The 15,031-nt window shown below is 49.8% G+C and overlaps 1 protein-coding gene across 2 annotated transcripts; it reads left to right on the top strand.

Annotated features, from left to right (window-relative positions):
- Positions 1–5,625: 5,625 nt before the first annotated feature.
- On the top strand, positions 5,626–14,894 carry LOC116910479 (tumor necrosis factor ligand superfamily member 12). Of its 2 annotated transcripts, none has more exons than XM_032914362.1 (7): positions 5,626–6,072; positions 6,230–6,277; positions 7,094–7,169; positions 7,954–8,007; positions 8,087–8,122; positions 13,865–13,989; positions 14,149–14,894. In XM_032914362.1, the coding sequence occupies exons 1-7, from the start codon at positions 5,914–5,916 to the stop codon at positions 14,398–14,400; spliced, it is 750 nt and encodes a 249-aa protein (XP_032770253.1). In that variant the 5' UTR covers positions 5,626–5,913; the 3' UTR covers positions 14,401–14,894. The 2 variants fall into 2 exon arrangements, with proteins under 2 accessions (XP_032770253.1, XP_032770252.1); XM_032914361.1 differs by having other exon boundaries at positions 5,824–6,072; positions 6,227–6,277.
- The last annotated feature ends 137 nt before the right edge of the window (positions 14,895–15,031 follow it).

Genomic DNA, 15,031 nt, shown 5'->3' with positions numbered 1-15,031 from the left:
GGAAGTTCGCAGCTGCCTGGAATTCCAGCTCTAGGGCATCTGAAACCTTCTGGCTCCGGAGGGAACCTCAGACACGTGACATACGTGCGCACAGACATTAACACACATAAATAATAAAATGAATCTTAAAGGCAGGTGTGTGGACGGATGGATAAGCAGTTAAGTACACTTGCTCTGCCTTGCTAAAGGAAGGATTTATAAAGCTGGACATCAAAGGTGGCCAGTACATTACCTACCGAATCCACAGTGAGGCAAGAACACGGTTTTACTCCCCTCCCTTCCTCGTCCCTGCTATACAATAATAAAAAGACCACGGCATCCCAGCCCCACAGCAATAAGAATAAATGAGTTTATAAAAGTTTTTTTAAAAAAGTAAAAAAGGTAGTTAAATCCCTCACAACAGGACCTCCATTACTGGATTCTTATCTTCCCAGCAGGCCACTAGGATCTCACGGGCATTCCAGAGCAAAGGACAAAGGTCCTTAAGGGATACCTGTTACCATATTACCTTTCTTTAGCCATCACGGGGGAGTTACGTGCACATTTTTTACACAGGCCTGAGCACTCTGGGGGAAGTGTCACTGGGACAGAGCAGGCAGTAAGTAACACAGTGCCATCAGGTCATGGCTGACTGTCCCCACACGTGCATTAAGCCTCCCTGCCTCTTGCCTCCAGTGTGAGCAGGACAGCCGACAGGAAGGATCTCAGCAGATGTGACCCCTCAGTCCTGCATCTCTCTATAACCCTAGGACAGCGTAGACCTCCTCAGGTAAGAGTTAATCTGTGACACTGCGCTATTAGCAATAGAAAACCGCAGGCGCCCAGGCCAGGGAAAGAGGCTTCTAAAAGGAGAATCCCATGAACGGTGGGGCAAACGTTTAGAGATTCATCACAGATAGGGTGGTAGCGTTTGGGGGAGGATAGGGTAACAGGAGTGAGGAGAGGAGCCACGCAGCACAGGGCTTTGTGCTGTTTCACTGAAGGAAGCTACACATTTGAAAGTGCATGGTGGGGCTGGAGAGATGGCTCAGCTGTTAGGAGCACTGACTGCTCTTCCAGAGGTCCTGAGTTCAAATCCCAGAAACTACATGGTGGCTCACCAGCATCTGTAATGAGATCCGATGCCCTCTTTTGGGGTGTCTGAAGGCAGCTACAGTGTACTCATGTACATAAAATAAATTGAAAAAAAAAAAAAAAAGAAGAAGAAAGTGCATGGTGGTGCAGGCCTCCCCAGAGTCTGTACTAACTCATCCCCAACTCTCCAGGCTTTAGCACTGACAGTCCCTCAACCTAGATACCTCTTCACTTCCAGCAAGCTAGGTGATTACTGTCTGCCCCAGGCTATGGCCGGGAGTTAACTTTAGTCACTGCCAGCTCCGTCAGCGTGGGTCCATTTCACAAACTCTAGCTGGCCCTGGGAACACAGTGGCCAGGGAGATGTCACAGTGACACACCAAATCACTATGTAGGACACATAAAGGTGACATGAAATTCCCCCTCTGAGTGACCTAGAAAATGGAAATGGAAAAGCCCCTCTTTCTGCAGTGTTGGGGGAGAAAAAAAGGAAAAAGAGAGAGGCTGGCAGGTTCCCTCTCAGTATTTTTCCTACACTTTCCCAAGTCATTTCCCATCAGCGTCCTAGAAGAATGCAAGTCAATTTTAGCTCTGGCGGCAAACCAAGAACAAAAAGGTTAAGTGTATTAAATTAATTTTTCAAGGCAAAGTTATGGGATCTGCAGATGCTCTGGTGTCTCCGAGGGGCTAATCCTCGCGGTTTTCCATTAGCAGGTGTGACTGGAGGCCTGGTGGGGGTGGTGGCAACTCCCACTCCCTCCCGGACAAGGTCTCCCATGGAGGAGGGTTTCCCTTCTCCTAAATTCACGGGACAGAATACAGTAGGGATGTTAGAATGGGAAATGTCGCCCTGCCCTTCCTATCCTGTCAGCCATCTCCAGCAGGCCCCTCCATCAGCTTGCCTCTTCTAGGTACCACTCCTGAGATCCTAATGTAATACTGTTCACCCTTCTGTGGTAGCATTGGTGCTGTTGATGTTATTAAAGTGTAAAATGTCAGGTGTCTGGTCACTTCCTTTTCTCTTCGCAGTGAAGATGATATTTATAATGTTTCTTCTTTTTTTTTTCTCCCCCAGCAGGTCCAGGCACCTTTACGTAGACCAGGAGAATTCTCTACCACTGACCTATATTCCCAGCACACGAATGGTGGTGTTTTCTGGTCTGAGACAAGCTTTCACCACACTCCCAGCTAATTTCAAAGTATCCACCCTCTGGTCGGGATCACAGGGGTGTGTCTGTGTGTCCGGCTTATACCAGTTATTTGATGGTGGAAGTAAACACCTACTGTTTGGCCACCCTGTCAGAGTGACCTGGTGAAAGTGTCTGGTTTATAACCCACCCTGCCCACCAGCACCCTTCACACACAATATCTCTCTTAGTCTCACATATAATATTCCAGTGGGAGCATCTGTGAGGTTTGCCACACTGACGACCAAGTCTGGGTTTTTCTAAGGATGAGTCTGGGTATAAACTGGCAACACCAGATGGCTGAGGGGAAGGGTTTTTACTGTGGATATGAGAGGAAGAACGGGAAGAGGCGTCTGGACGGATCCAGAGGAGAGGAAGAAATAAACAGACTGGACTTGGCCAGGGCTGTCAGAGTGAGAGAGGGAAGACTAGAGAGAAAACAGCGTGAGACGAACGGGAGCAGAGAGAGACAGTGCATAATCAAGATAGCTTGGGGGAGGGAAGCCCATGAGCTGAGGAAGTTTAGGGGTGCATGTGGGGTGGGTGAGAAGGGCTTAGACTTTAAAATATGTACCATGTACTTGCGATACCAGCATAAGTTTGATATGCTGATGGGTGCCACAGGTCGCCATGTCTCCTCTGCCAGACATGAGGGAAATGACCTTTGGTAGAGGGGAACCTGCGTCACAAATTCCTGAGGAATGCTGGCTTTTATCTAACCGCCAGACATCTTCTAGTGCTCCAGGTTGAGCTAAGTTCTGAATAGTTGGACTGCCTTTTGGGGTTTGGGGAACTGGAGTTTGCTTTGGACTCGACAAACTGAAAGTTACAGCCCTATATACAGACTTACATTATCATGACCTTGTTAATAAGGGCTTAGCTTTGGCAAACAATGGGCTAGCATTGAGCTTTCTTCTTTTTATTGATTGGATTTTTCATTGCTGCTAAAGATAACCTAGAAAACAAAGGGAGGAGAGATTTTTTTTCTTCTTTTTTTTTTTTTTCTTTTTTCTTTTTTTCCGGAGCTGGGGACCGAACCCAGGGCCTTGCACTTGCTAGGCAAGCGCTCTACCACTGAGCTAAATCCCCAACCAGGAGGAGAGATTTATTTGAACTCATGTTCCAAAGTCTCAGTCCATGGTCACTTATGCTGTTCTTTTGCCCATGGTGAGGAAGAACATCGTGGTGGGGAGCCTCCAGCAGAGAAGTGGGGTACAGGAAGCAGGGAAGGAAAATAAAAGGCAATGCACAATAGTGGTGATCTCCTGGCTCCTACAGGGCTCTCCTTTCACAGCTCTGCCACCTTCCAATAGCCTAGCCTAAGTTTCAATTGAGAGCTGTTTAGATGGGAAACCAGATTCAGTTTCCTGTGCCCAAATGGCAGCTTACAAACGGCTGTAACTCCAGTTCTGCGGGGGGCCTGGCGCCCTCTTCTGGCATCCATAGGTACTGCATGTATGTGGTGCACAGACATACATGCAGGCAAACACCCCCACACACATAAAATTAAAAAATATTAAAGTTTAAAAAAAATCAAAGTTTGAATCCATCAATCGTCCCTCAAGATCCAACCACTTCTCAAAAACCTATTTCTGCACATCTTATTGGGTACCAGCTTTTGGGAGATCCTTTATGTCCAAGCCATAACTCTCCATGCACTCAAACTTATATGTCATTCTAAGAAGAATATGGCAAAAAAAATTTTTTTTGGTATTTATCAATTAAGTACTATTGTTCTATTATAGTTTAATTATTTTCACCTCAGTCATGCGTTTATTCTTTAATTCTACCTGGGTTTTTTTTTTTTCTTTTTACACATTTTACTTATATCATCTTCTATGGCCTTATATGGTTTGTCCCTCTGAAACTCATGTTGGAATTTAATCCTCACTAGGAGATAGTGGGAGGTGGGTCGGGACCTGGTCGAGAGGTGAATAGGGCTCTGCCCTTAATAGAAGATTAATCAACCCTAATCAATCCATCTACGCAATGAACGAATTAGTGGGTTATCTTCAGAATGTGTTGGCCATAAAACCAGTTTGGCCACTCTCATGCTTTCTCTCTCTGTCACCCTGTGATGTTCTGTGCTACTTAGGACTTTGGCAACAGGAAGGCCATCACTGAGTGTAGCCCTTCAACCTTGGAACAGAACCATGAGTCAAAGTAAGGCTAAGAAGGATTGGGGGCTGGGGGGCAGTGGGAGGGATCTCGGAATCTAATTCCTTTCCTCTCTTCTTTGAGCACAACTCTAACTTCGACCAACCCCCTGAACACACAACAGCCACCACCCCTGCCTATTGCACTGGGGCCCCAGCATTTATAGACCCTCTGAAAAGTTCCCAGAATTCCAAGTCACACAATCTCAGAAACTGTCCGCAGCTGGCAAAACCACGCCTCTGCTAGAGCGAGAGGCAAACCACGGTCAGCTGCTCTGAAGCAGCCTCACGTACCCATACCTGGGATTAAAACAAAAACACGTTCTCACATTTCTGTTTAAAAAAAAAGTTTTCAGAATTGTCACTACACTATCTCTCCTAAAACAAGGTGGAGAGCTAGTGAGGCCTCTGGCCTCTATGTACACACGTGCTCAAGCAGTCACATACAGCACACAAAGACAACGTCACAAACTAGCTTTAAAAAAATATTCTTGGGTGGAGAGCTGGCTCAGTGGTTAAGAGCACTGACTACTCTTCCAGAGGTCCCAGCAACCACATGGTGGCTCACAACCATCTGTAATTGGATCTGAGGCCCTCTTTTGGTGTGTCTGAACACAGCAACAGTGTACTCATATAAATAAAATACATGGGGTTGGGGATTTAGCTCAGTGGTAGAGCGCTTGCCTAGGAAGCGCAAGGCCCTGGGTTCGGTCCCCAGCTCCGAAAAAAAGAACCAAAATAAAATAAAATACATAATTTTAAAAAAATATTCTTCATTGCCGAAGTGGTGATCCCTGTCTCCTGAGTGCATTAATCCCAGCACTCAGGAGACAGAGGCAGGCGGGTCTCTGAGTTTGAGGCCAATCTGGTCTACAGAGTGAGTTCCAGGACAGCCAGGACTACACTGAGAAACCCTGTCTCAAAAACACCAAAACCAAACAAAAACAGAAACAAAAAACCCCCGAAACCCAGGATGATCTGAAAAGTACCCTACGCTGGGAAAGAGGTAGTTATTGCCGACTTGAAACAAGTTAGAGAATTCTGGAAGAGGGAATTTCAACTCAGAAACTGCCTCCATCAGATCGCCCTGCAGGCAAGCCCTTTGGGGGCATTTTCATGATTAATGATGGCTGTGGGAGGGCTCAACATACTGGGGCGGTGCTGAGTTCCCGGGGACACCCTGGCACACTGGCCTGGGTGGATGCCTGTCCACTTCTGCTTTCACTGGCCCTCACAGGCCTTGGTCTGGAGTGCCACTGCGGTCGCCTGCTAGCACGCGCCAGGGCACAGGACGCCTCTTTCTTGCAAAGCACTCCGGGGAGGCTGGAGTTTAATCACACAAACAGTGTCCGGCTTCCTGTCCTCATCCGCCCCCCTCCGGCCCGCTTCCCTGGTCCCTCCCTCTCCCCTGGCCCGATCCGCCCACCAGCTCCCCCTCCCCATCCCTCGGGTCCCGGGATGGGGGGGCGGTGAGGCAGGCACAGCCCCCCGCCCCCATGGCCGCCCGTCGGAGCCAGAGGCGGAGGGGGCGCCGGGGGGAGCCGGGCACCGCCCTGCTGGCCCCGCTGGTGCTGAGCCTGGGCCTGGCGTTGGCCTGCCTTGGCCTCCTGCTGGTCGTGGTCAGCCTGGGGAGCTGGGCAACGCTGTCTGCCCAGGTGAGGCCCTCAGCATACCCCTTTCTGGGCACATTAGGAGCAGAAAATGCAGAGAAGCAGATGGGGGCCGGGTGGGCAGAGGGCCAGGGGATCGGAGAAGGGGTGGAGGATGAGATGTCAGGAGAAGGACAAGGTGACGCTGCCTCCTTCCCAGCAGGAGCCTTCTCAGGAGGAGCTGACAGCAGAGGACCACCGGGAGCCCCCTGTGAGTAGGTGTGGATGCTGTGTACAGGATGCCAGCATGGAAAGCTGTGCCTGAGCTGAGGTGTTGGTTGGCTGTGACAGTTGTGTGTGAGGTGTGTGCGTTGAGCTGTGTGTGCTGGAAGACTCCGGCTGACACTAGTTTATGACTGAGTGTGCGGACTGAACCAGCCCACGTGGGTATGTCGGGGTGTAAACGAGGGTGATCTGGATGTAAGGAGGTAACTCTACCAAGGTAAGAGTTGTGCTACCCGAGTGAAAAGTGCTGATTGGCTGTGAGGTGAGACTCTGAGGGGTCTGAGCCTGACACCAGAGACAGGCTATATGAATGATACGAATCACATATGCATACATGCTGTCTGTCTCTGCCCCACCTCCCTGAGATCCTGTGCGTGTGTGCATGCCTGCAAGTGTGTGTGTGTGCGTGTGTGTGTGTGTGTGTGCATGCATGCATATGCGTGTGTGTGTGTGTGTGTGTACGTGTGGTACGTAAATAGGGTGCAGGTTGTTGATTGGGACTGAAGGCATTAAAGTTTGCCTGGTGTATGCGTGAGCACGTGTGTGTGTGTGTGTGTGTGTGTGTGTGTGTGTGTGTGTGTGTGTGTGTGTGTGATATGTCAGTAGGGTGCATGTTGTTGATTCGGACTGAGGGCATTAAAGTCTGTCTGGTCTCCCCAAAGGGATGGGGACCCAGCCTCACTCCCAGATTTGGCCAACCCCTAGGATTTGTGTCTGTTACTGGCTGATGGTTCTTCTGACAGACTCTGTGATTGTTTATCTCTGGGAGGTCCTGTTTGAGCCCTGCCCTTAATTCCCCTAGGAACTGAATCCCCAGACAGTGGAAAGCCAGGATGTGGTACCTTTCCTGGAACAGCTAGTCCGGCCTCGAAGAAGTGGTGAGCACCCACCCCTGTGTCCCAGTCTTAACATGGTTCACATGCTGCTTTGCTCTTCACAACAGTCTGGAGTGAGCAGAGAAAACGACGACGACGACAACAACAACAACAACAACAAAACTATTATTTTTGTAGAGAAACTGAGGGAGGGCACATGAGGGAGACCCAGAGTCAAACAGCTAAGTGGTTGAGAGTTGACAACGGGATCTAGGGATTTTGGCTCTACTTTCTAAAGCTCATTTTGTCACATGGAGCTGCTACCTGTGGACCCCACAAATGACCAGGAGTTAAAAAAGACTCCTGGAGTTCTCCTCAGGACAAGGTGGGAAGTCTGAGGCTTTCCCTGAACAAACACTCCCATGAATCAGTGGTTTCAATGGATGAAGTTTCCCTGCTCAGTGTGTGTGTGTGTAAAAGAGAGAGAGAGAGAGAGAGAGAGAGAGACTGTGTCTGTATCTGCATATGTCTGTGTGTCTGTCTGTATTTCTGTGTCTGTGTGGCGGTAGAGTTAGATTCCAGAGCCTTGTGCATGCTAGGCAAACACTCTCCCACTAAGCTGCACCCCTAGTCCAGTGTGGTTGTTAATTAAGGGCCACCTCTTGCTCTCAGAAGTATCCCAGTTTGGATGTAAATTATGTTGTCACAGTAGATGGAGGAGGATGTGGCTGAAGGTGTGACATCCAGCAGTTGGATAACTGCCAGGGTCCTGAGCAGGGTGAGAGGCTGGGGGTTAGCTCCTGGGTCCCTCTGCTAATCTGTCAATAAATCCTTGCTTTATTTTTAGTTTCTAAAGGCCGGAAGGCGCGGCCTCGCCGAGCTATTGCAGCCCATTATGAGGGTAGGTAGGCCGCTGTGGAGGGAGGGATGGTGGGAGAGGGGCAGGGCAAGTCTCACCAACTCTTCCCTGTGTCATACAGTTCATCCACAGCCAGGACAGGATGGAGCACAGGCAGGTGAGTCCCACCCGGCTTTCCCTGGACCCATCAGAGCATCTCCCACCCCAGAACCTGCCCCACTCCCCCAAGCCTCTTCCTCCCTGCATCCATGCTAGGAACCCCAGAAGCCAGTTTAGAAAAGTCCTTTAAGTTCTTTCTGTGACCCTGGCATGGGATCCTAGGCAGAACCAACCCACCCTCGAAGAACATAGGTCCCTTCCCAAACCAGTGGCCCCTAGCTTCCTCCTCCAACCTTCAGGCTTCTCCTGGAAGCCCCTGTGGTCCTGTTTTCTCTGTGTTCTGTGGTTTTTCTTGCTGTGTGGTCATTATTTCTCCAAATGTTTCTAGCCCCTCCCATCTCTGCCCCCCAACTTGACACCATGACCTTTGGACCTCAGACTCAGCTCTGCCCGTCCCCGTTCTCGATCACCTTGCCTCCCTGCTTTGTTCGACCTCTGTTACCACGCTAAGCCCTCCTATCCCACTGCTTCTCCGCTTCGCTTCAGGCTCTCCATGCTATGGCCTCAACCTCACTTCCTGGCACTTGTGGGGCGGACACTCCTGCGCCCTAGTATGCCTCTTCTGGACTTTGTACTTGCTCTTCCGTCACCTGGACATCTGTCCACTGTGAAGGCCTGGAGGCAGGACACGAGGGTGGCTCGGACCCCACTTAAGTAGATAAAGGGAGAACTGGAACTTCAACATGTAGCTTAGAGGTGCAAGGCTTGCTGTGCATTAGATGGAAACAGTAAGAGAAACGGGGGATTCATGAATATTATATGCCTTGTTTTCTGTTTTTGAGGCGGGCCCTTGCCACTCTACCCCGGCTGTTCTAAAACTCCTGGGCTTAAGTGATTCTCCTGCCTCAGCCTCTTTAGTGGCTGGAACTCCAGGCTGGTGCCTTTATATCTGGCTTGAATAGCTGAGAAAGATGATGCCATTCCTAAGACTGGATTGCCTGGGGGAGGAAGTGGGTGTAAGTTGATTACTTAACTTGGGGGGTGTCTAATAATGAACAAATGGGGAGAATGGTTAGTAAAGTGGATTTCACCGGGGGTAAGGCTGGCCCAGGCTAGGTGAGAAATGGTCATGGGGTTGTTATTTAAAGCTACAGGATGAGATGAGACACCAGGGAAGAGAGACGCCCCAAGAATGAAGCTGGGTAGAAGGGGAAGCCAGCCGGGGAGATGGGAAAGGAAGAATCTCAGGCAGGGCGGTGCCCTGAGATCTCTGAAGACAGTTTCAGGCAAGGAGGATGTGGCTGTCTGCAGAGGCAGCTGAGAGGTCACATGACATAAAGACAGAGATGTGACTACTGGGTTTAGTGACATAATACCAATTGATGACCTTAATGGGCGGCTTCAGGGTTATGGTTAGAAGTGTAGACAGAGCGCAGAGAGCATGAAGAAGGGAATGGGAGACGGCGGCAAGATCGAGAGAAGTGGCTGGTAGACAAAGAGGCATGTAAGCCAAAGAAAATCTCCGTCCTTCAGGGTAGGCACTGGGATTAGCTGGTAGGCATTCAAACCGATCCGATTCCCACAGCTGCTTTAGAAGGAAGACACCGGTAACCTACACCTAATAAGTGAGGGATAGTCAGCTCGCCCAGGGTCATGGCAGACCTAAGTGGTGGAGGTGGCATTCAAAGCCAGCCAGGACCTGCCTAGGTGCACAAGTCTTCATGAGAGGCTTGCTTGGGGCAGGGATAAGGCTACCCACAGGCTGGTGCCGTGAAGATGGAAGGGATGTTTCTACAGGGCACAGACCATGTCCTTTGGCTGCAGCCTTGCCCTAAGCCTGTTGCACCCAGCATGCCCTCTCCTCATTCCTCTCTCTGTTCGGTAAGGCCAGGCTAGCTCTCTTCACCTTGGGAGAGATCGTTTGTTTGGGGCATCATTAGTTGGGCATTATTGGGCCGTTGATTTCCCAAGCACCACTTCACTGACTCAATATACATCAACCAGGAGCCTGCTATTTCCCCGGGGCCGGACCATGGTGAGTCACACTCACATTCCTTCGCTTAAGGATTCAGCACAGAGGAACAGCAGACAGTCTGTAAATGTGTAATTACATTGCTAGATGACAAGAATGGTGGTAAGGTAGCCCGAGATACATGGCACCACACAGGAAGACAATTTTATAGTGGAGTCAGGGACTCATTCCCCCTGGTAGTAGCATTTAGGCCTTAGTAGGCCTCAAAGCTTAATTGTATGGTGGAGACAGCTCAGGAAACATGCGAGGCCAGGCGTTTCCAAGAGTCCGATGAGGCTGAAGGTTGTTAGGAGTTTCAGTGAGACTGAGGTGGAAAAGGGCTCTGTAGATGTGGGGTATCTGATCTTCAGTACTGTGGTGTGGTGATGTCCTCTGCAGATCTATCGCATCCTGTCCTTAGCACCCTGGGATGCGTGGGGCCCGAGGGCTGCAGGTTGGACCTACCTGTAAGAGTAAATAGGGAGGGTAGAAGACTACAGGAGATACATGGCAGGTCACAAAGAGAAAAAGGGGATTGTTCTTCAATGACCCATCCATCAAAGGTAATGCAGGAAGCGGCAGACTTGAGGAGTAGACGCTCCAATACTTTGGGGAATAAACTGGAAAAGTCAAGATTGGAAACTGTGAGGACTCCCAAGGGGACCAGAGGGGAGGGAGGGGAGGAGAGGGCACAGCTGTTGTTCAGGGGCAGGAACAGTAGGAAACAGTTATCACTGAGTAAATTTGGTTTGGGTATTGGAGAGACTGGTGGGACTGTAGGCCACAAGTGGGGTGTGGATAGTGGAGCGAGTCTTCACCCTTCTGGGTAAAGGGTCAGGCCAGTTTGGATAGAGGGGAGAGGCTGGACTTAAAGTCTGACACATGGCCGTGCTAACTCAGATGGGAACAGAAATGCCCAGGAAGAATCACTGCCCCCCCTCCTCCCCAGTGAGCATGGGCTGGGTAATGTGGGGACAGGGAGACAAACCTGGGGCCATACACAAGCTAGACAAGTGCTCTACCAAGGAGCCACACCCTAATCCAAAGAGGTACTGGTTACTTGAGAAAGGGACAGGAAAACCAGACAGGGTGGTGCAGTGTGGTTCCAGCACCTTGAAGGCTGAGGCAGGAAAATCAAAAATCCAAGCAGTGGGGCTGGAGAGATGGCTCAGCGGCTAAGAGCACTGACTGCTCTTCCAGAGGTCCTGAGTTCAATTCCCAGTAACCACATGGTGACTCACAACCATCTGTAATGGGATCTGATGCCCTCTTCTGGTGTGTCTGAGGACAGCTACAGTGTACTTATATATAAATACAAAAATTAAAAAAAAAAAATCCAAGCAGTGTACTGTAGCTGTCAGTCAGCCAGGGCTACACAGTCAGACCTTGTCTTCAACCAAACAACAAGAAATAAAGGATAAGAGCAGAGCTGGGATGGCAGAGAGGGAGGGTTGAAGAGGGTGACTGAGTGTCAGGCCTGAGACCCAGGAAGCCTGTGAGTGAGGCTGAGGACTGTCGGGTATTCCTCACTTAGGTGAGGCCAGTTCCAAGTGCTGGGAATACAGTCGCGTGAGTAAGACAGCTGCCCTTACCCTTGCAGGGGGGATAAACACAGAGTTCGTGTTCTGCTGACTGCTGGAGAACAGGAAGGGAAGTCAGGGATGAGCATGCCTGGGTCTGTTTACTTGTTTTATTTTGCTTTGTTTTAAGACAAGGTCTCATATGGAACCATGGGTTGGCTGTGAACTCAGGAACGAACTTTCTCAGAGTCAGATTATAGACCTGTTCCATCACATCTGCTGCTCCTGCAGGACAAACTAGAAATCATTGTCAGGAAGAGAAGAGATCCCGAGGTCGGGATCTGGGGTTGGGGTGGGAAGGGAAGTCCATAATAAAGGGAGAAGGAGCTTGGTGCATGGTGGGAGTCAGGAAGAAGGCTCGGATGGTGGGAGGCAGGGATGTGGGAGTGAGAGTTGGTGAGCTTGGATTGTTGACAGCCTTAGAGTCTGGGAAGTCATGGACTCAGTTTCATGCCTACTACTTACTTTTTCTTCCTTCCTTCCTTCCTTCTCTCTCTCTCTCTCTCTCTCTCTCTCTCTCTCTCTCTCTCTCTCTCTCTCTCTCATTTGTTTTGAGACAGGGTGTTTCTGTGTAGCCCTGGCTGCTCTGGAACTTGCTCTGTAGACCAGGCTGGCCTTGAACTCAGAGATCTATCTGTTTCTGCCTCCCAAGTGCTGGGGTCAAAGGCATGTATCACCATGCCTGGCTTTCTTTCCAGTTTTCAACTACACTAGTTCTAGGGATTTCTTCTTGTGTGTGTTGTGGTGACAGAATTTAGAGTCCTAGGCGTACTAGCTAAGCACTTTACCACTGAGCCGCACGCCCAGCCCTTTCCCCGGTACAGCTCTGGGTAACAGCTCTATTAAGACAGATTTCACATTCCATGCAGTCCGCCCGCCTGTGCAACTCTGTGCTCTTAGTCTGCCGTGACTAAAGTACACTCTAAAGTACAAGCCGTTAATCACCACAAAATATGGCTCTCACCTTTAATCCCAGCATTAGGAGGCAGAGGCAGGTAGGTGGAGGTCAGTCTCTGTGAGTTAGAGACTAGCTTGGTCAATATAGTGGACAATCAGGACAGCTAAGACTACAGAGAGAGATCCTATCACAAACAAAACCCCACAAGGCAAGCCTCATAAAGTGGCACACGCCCATAATCTCAGCACTTGCAAGGTAGCATAAGGAATCCAAGTTCATCCTCAACTGCACAGCAAGTTTGAGGCTAGCCTGAGCTACGTGAGACTGTGCCAAAAATAATAGTAATAAAAAGAGAGGAAGAAGCCATGTATCCTTTAGCCATCACACCATAGTCCCATCAGGGCTAGCCTTGGACAATCACCTGCCCACTCGATGTCTCTATAAACTACTTTTCCAGGCAGTTCCTGTGCTTGGGAGACTATGGCGCTTGGTTCTTTCACTGAGCACAGTGTGTTTAAGGCTTGTCCACCTGGCGGCAAGAAACTTTTTTTTTTTTTTTTTGGTTCTTTTTTTCGGAGCTGGGGACCGAACCCAGGGCCTTGTGCTTCCTAGGTAAGTGCTCTACCACTGAGCTAAATCCCCAGCCCCAAGAAACTTCTTTATTCCTTTTATAGCAGCGTGAGGCCCAGTAGATAGGACTGCAGTGTTTGCTCATCTGTTCATTTGCTGATGGGCACTAAATGTTACTTTGTTTTGTTTTGTGACCAGCGTTCTCTGTGTATTCTTGGCTCTTCTGGAACTTGCTCTAAGACCAAGCTGGCCTCAGACTCACAGAGATCTGCTTGCCTCTGCCTCCCAAGTGCTGGGATTAGAGGCGTACACCATTGATGCTACGCATATTCCTATTTGTATAGGAAGTTTTAAACTCATAGCCAGTGAGCCTGTGGCCCGTCACTCATTTTTAATCGACTCAAATGATGTACACACAAACATGCACATGTATCTTATATGTTCAAGACACAAACCATGTTGATGAGGTAGATGTGAAAACCCCAGCCTCTCTCTTATAGCACTGCTCTTCTATCCCCTCAGAAGCCCTGAAGCGCCCTGGTCATATACGTTAGGTCTCCTCACACAATACCTTCTAGTCACTTCTTGTACCATAATAGCATGGCTCCACCTATACTCTGGGCCACTGATACCCTTCGGGGTAGGCTGTACCTCACAAATATGTAAACTTGATGGATTCTTAGGGAGTGTGGGGGAGTCTGGTAAAGGGCTTCTACTTATCCCTACACATCCCCTATCCAGGTGTGGATGGGACAGTGAGTGGCTGGGAAGAGACCAAAATCAACAGCTCCAGCCCTCTGCGCTATGACCGCCAGATTGGGGAATTTACGGTCATCAGGGCTGGGCTCTACTACCTGTACTGTCAGGTAAGCCCTGGGCTCCATGGGTAGAGCAATGGCTAAGGGGAGGAAGGCTTGGCAAGGAATGGGTGGGAGTGGGAGAACCTGGGTTTCATGAAGGAAGATGCCTGGATTTCGATGAGGGCAGGCAGAGGTCTGGATTTTGCTGGTTTCTCTCTGCTCCAGGTGCACTTTGATGAGGGGAAGGCAGTCTACCTGAAGCTGGACTTGCTGGTGAATGGTGTGCTGGCCCTGCGCTGCCTGGAAGAATTCTCAGCCACAGCAGCGAGCTCTCCTGGGCCCCAGCTCCGTCTGTGCCAGGTGTCTGGGCTGTTGCCTCTGCGGCCAGGGTCTTCCCTTCGGATCCGTACCCTCCCCTGGGCTCATCTTAAGGCTGCCCCCTTCCTTACCTACTTTGGACTCTTTCAAGTTCACTGAGGGGTCCTGCTCTCCCAGGTTCTTTAAGCTTTAACCTAACAGCTCCCAGAGCACCACAGCACCTCCCCACCCCACGCCCACTCCTCCACCCTCTAGCTGCCCCTTGCTCCAGTCCTGTCCTCTCTTCCAAGGCAGCCAGGGCTTGATGACATGTTTTCCATTCCACAGACATATTCCCGTTCTTCTGTAACCTCCCCCCCACCACAGCTGCCCGCCTCACGAGCTCCCAAAGCCCCCACGTACCCGACTACCCCGCCCCAACCCTGGGACCCTGTTTTTACTGACTATGTGCATCAGGCATCAAGATGGGCTGGACCTGGTGGCAGGAAGCCAAAGAACCTGGGACTAGGCCAGAAGTTCCCAAATGTGAGGGGAGAGAGATGGAGACAAGCTCCTCCCTGGATCCCTGTGGATTTTGAAAAGATACTATTTTTATTATTATTGTGACAAAATGTTAAATGGATATTAAAGAGAATAAATCATGATTTCTCTTCTTTGGGGTTCAGTGTAACTGAAGGTTGTGGGAAGGGAATCTTAGGCTTTGGGGAATAGGGACCTGCAAGCCTCCAAGCTGCAGTTTTGAATAGAAATCACAAAGATAACAGAAAAAAAAAACATGCAAACAAACAAG

Source organism: Rattus rattus, chromosome 9 (genome assembly GCF_011064425.1).
Source record: "Rattus rattus isolate New Zealand chromosome 9, Rrattus_CSIRO_v1, whole genome shotgun sequence".
Classification (NCBI taxonomy): Eukaryota; Metazoa; Chordata; class Mammalia; order Rodentia; family Muridae; genus Rattus; species Rattus rattus.
Note: the sequence above shows the minus strand (reverse complement) of the source record. Positions and strands in the feature narration are given on the sequence as shown.

Bases quoted from the DNA above. Each gene is read 5' to 3' on its own strand.
- LOC116910479 (XM_032914361.1), top strand. From the start codon at position 5,914: ATGGCCGCCCGTCGGAGCCAGAGGCGGAGGGGGCGCCGGGGGGAGCCG. The intron at 7,170-7,953 runs GTGAGCACCCAC...CTTTATTTTTAG, and splicing joins AGTCCGGCCTCGAAGAAGTG to TTTCTAAAGGCCGGAAGGCG. The intron at 13,990-14,148 runs GTAAGCCCTGGG...TCTCTGCTCCAG, and splicing joins TCTACTACCTGTACTGTCAG to GTGCACTTTGATGAGGGGAA.